A 3,242-nucleotide genomic window follows, 5' to 3' on the forward strand; every position below is an offset into this window, starting at 1 on the left:
CTGAAACCACATGAATGAAATGAGAGTCTCTAATATTTTCCATTCTTCAGAAGTTGGATATGAAAGCTAAATCTAGTTATTATTGACCTAAGTGTCAAGATACACCACACACACACACACACACACACACACAAACAAACAAATAATTTAGCAGTGGCCAGTGGCTGGTGCTAACTTCTCTGACTAATGTTCAAGTCTAGATAAATATTTTCAGAGAGATACAAATGTCCAAAGTCATAGAAAGGGGAACCTAGGAGAATTTGAAACTAAACTTTAATAATTATCTATAATTTTGTCATTCATGGTAAAGACATAAGAAATCCTAACTCTTTTTGTGTGTTTGTTTGTTTTTTTGGTTTTTTTTTTTTTCTGGTCCAGTTTAACTTCAAAGCTACCTCCAGGAGAAATGTCTGACAACTTGGTAGCTGAGAGCTGGAGCTCCACACAGATCACCGTCCAGACATTTTCCTTCAGGTGGACCATAAGCAACTTCTCCTTTTGCATGGAGGAAATGAGGGAAACCATTGAAAGTGCGACTTTCTCATCAGGAGCCAAGGACAAACTGCACTGGCGTTTGAGTGTAAACCCCACTGGGAGCGATAAAGATAGCAAAGATTACGTGTCAGTTCATCTACTCTTGCTCCGCTGTCCAAAAAGCCCTGTTTGGGCGAAGTTCCACTTTTGGATCATAAATGCCGAAGGAGAGAAATGCCTAGGACTATGGAGCCAAATTGTCTTTAGGTTTGTGCCTGGTGGTGGCTGGGGATTCAAAAAATTCATCCTTAGAGATTTCCTGTTGTCCCAGGCAGAACACCTTCTTCCTGAGGACCACCTGACCCTCCTGTGTGATGTGTATGTGGTTCAAGACTCCTGCAGCACTCCAGGACAGAACATGTTATCGGCAATCAAGGTTCCAAGCTGCACTTTGACAGATGAGCTAGGAGCACTGTGGAAGAATTCCCGATTCACAGACTGCTGTTTCTTGGTATCTGGTCAGGAATTCTGGGCTCACAAGGCCATCTTAGCAGCTCGACCTCCAGTTTTCAGAGCCATGTTTAAACATGACATGGAGGAGAGGCAGAAGAACAGAGTTGAGATCAAGGACCTGGAGCCTCAAGTCTTCAAGGAGATGATGGGCTTCATTTACACGGGGAAGGCACCAAACCTCCACACCATGGCCACTGGTGTGCTGGCAGCTGCTGACAGGTATGGCCTGGAGCGCTTGAAGGTCATGTGTGTGGATGCCCTCTGCAGGGACCTCTCAGTGGAGAATGCTGCTCACACTCTCATCCTGGCTGACCTCCACAGTGCAGAGCAGCTGAAAATGCAGGCACTGGATTTCATTACACTTCATGCTTCTGAGGTCTCTGAGACTTCCGGGTGGAAGGTCATGGTGGATTTCCATCCCCAGTTGCTGGCTGAAGCATTCCACGCCCTGGCTTCTGCACAGAGCCCTTTCCTGGAACCCCCTCTCAAACGCCTGAAGAGATAGATGTTAGCAATGCTTCCTTGTGACCTACACCTGTCTTCCTGAAGTAGCAGCCACTATTGTTACCAGCAACTCCCAGGTAGACTATGGTATTAGTGCGGCATTTACATTGAATCTTGGGAAGGAGAGCGTCATGGCTCAGGATTTAAGACCCTGGGGAAGAAGGTAGAATGCTATTCAGCTGGACAGCCCTGGTTTCTTGCTTATTCTACCTCAAATATACCTTGTTGCTGTACTGATGTGATAGTTGTCAAATGAGTTGGAAACTGAGTTTGAACTTAGTTGATTGCAACAAATGCATCTCAACAGTGGTTCTTTGGGCTGAGACATGTCTGGATTGGACTGAAGAGAACCCATGATCAGGGGCTCAGAGCAAAGGGAAAAACAGAAATGAACCTGTAATGATACGAGAAGGGACAGACTTTTTTTTTTAAGCTCAGGTTGTAAGGACTGAAGGGATAACTTCATTGGGAAGAGCACCTGTTGCTCTTGCAGAGGACACCTGGACACTTCGAAGCAAAGACAGGAGAGGTTTCAACCATGATTAACTGGATATACACAGGGTCAGAGAGACTTTCTTGTTTCCATGGGCATATACCTTTCTGTATACAATACCTTGCAAATAAAATGCAAAATGAAAAAAAAATGATGAAGTTCATTGTGTGTTTTCGTGGTTTCTTTGTTTAGGGAAGACAAGTTTAGTGCATCAAGGTCTGCTCAGCTGTGGAGGTTTGTGCAGACTCCTCAGTGCCCCAGACGTATTAAAACCCTTTCTCCTCTTTCTTATCACTCAGTGTCTACTGCTGCAACTCATTTTTCCTTCTTTCATTCATTACTTACTTACTTGACTTTACATCATAAGATGATCAATCCTCATTCAGAAAGGAAATGGGGCAGACATCAGAAAAAAAAGTGAAATCAAGTAACAAGACAGGAGCCTACCACAGAGAGCCTTTGAAAGACTCTACCTGGCAGGGTATTAAAGCAGATGCTAGGACTGATAGAAAAACTTTGGGCAGAGTGCAGGCAATCTTATGTAAGAAAGGGGAAATAGAAAGATCTGGAAGTGTCTGAAGTTCCAAAAAGAAAACAACAGAATCAAAAATTCTGTGCTCAGTGGTCTTTTCTGAGCCTGATACACCTACCAGATTCCATTTATAAAGATAACTTAAAACCCTTGCACAGGTGTAGCCTGTGTAGCTCAGTCTCCAAACGTGCACCTTAGTAAGGGGAACAGGGGCTGTTTCTGACATGAACTCAGTGGCTGGCTCTTTGATCACCTCTCCGTAAGGGAGTGGGGTTCAGCATGACCTGGCCACAGAGGAAGACCTTGAAAGACAGTCCTGATGAGACCTGAAAGGCGATGGTCAGATGGCAGGGGAGGATGTCCTCCCCTATCAGTGGACCGAGGAAGGGGCATGGGAGGAGATGATTGATGGAGAGAAGGAAGGATTGAGGGTGGAGGCTACAGCTGGGATACAAAGAGAATAAACTCTAATAAATAAAAAATTATATTTAAAAAATCTAGGGAGGAAACAGAAACCATGAAACAGAACAACTACTCCACAAAGGCATCCAGAAATCAGCACCTAGACCTGTAATCATTCCAATCCCAGATTTGTAGGCTTAGATTTTTCACCAAACCTACTTTATTTGGGGTTGTCATACAACTTTAATGCTCTTTCAATCCCCACCCCCATCCTAAGTAGAAGATTAGAAGGGAAAAGGGCTGTAGACCTCTTCTGTCTACTTC

General features: G+C 44.2%; 1 protein-coding gene across 1 annotated transcript; it reads left to right on the top strand.

Annotated features, from left to right (window-relative positions):
• The first annotated feature begins 400 nt into the window (after positions 1 to 400).
• LOC132657095 (speckle-type POZ protein-like) lies at positions 401 to 1,492 on the top strand. The gene has a single exon (XM_060393316.1). It carries the CDS (start codon positions 407 to 409, stop codon positions 1,490 to 1,492), a length of 1,086 nt encoding a protein of 361 aa, XP_060249299.1. The 5' UTR covers positions 401 to 406.
• The last annotated feature ends 1,750 nt before the right edge of the window (positions 1,493 to 3,242 follow it).

Source organism: Meriones unguiculatus, chromosome 10, assembly GCF_030254825.1.
Source record: "Meriones unguiculatus strain TT.TT164.6M chromosome 10, Bangor_MerUng_6.1, whole genome shotgun sequence".
In the NCBI taxonomy this organism is placed as follows: domain Eukaryota; kingdom Metazoa; phylum Chordata; class Mammalia; order Rodentia; family Muridae; genus Meriones; species Meriones unguiculatus.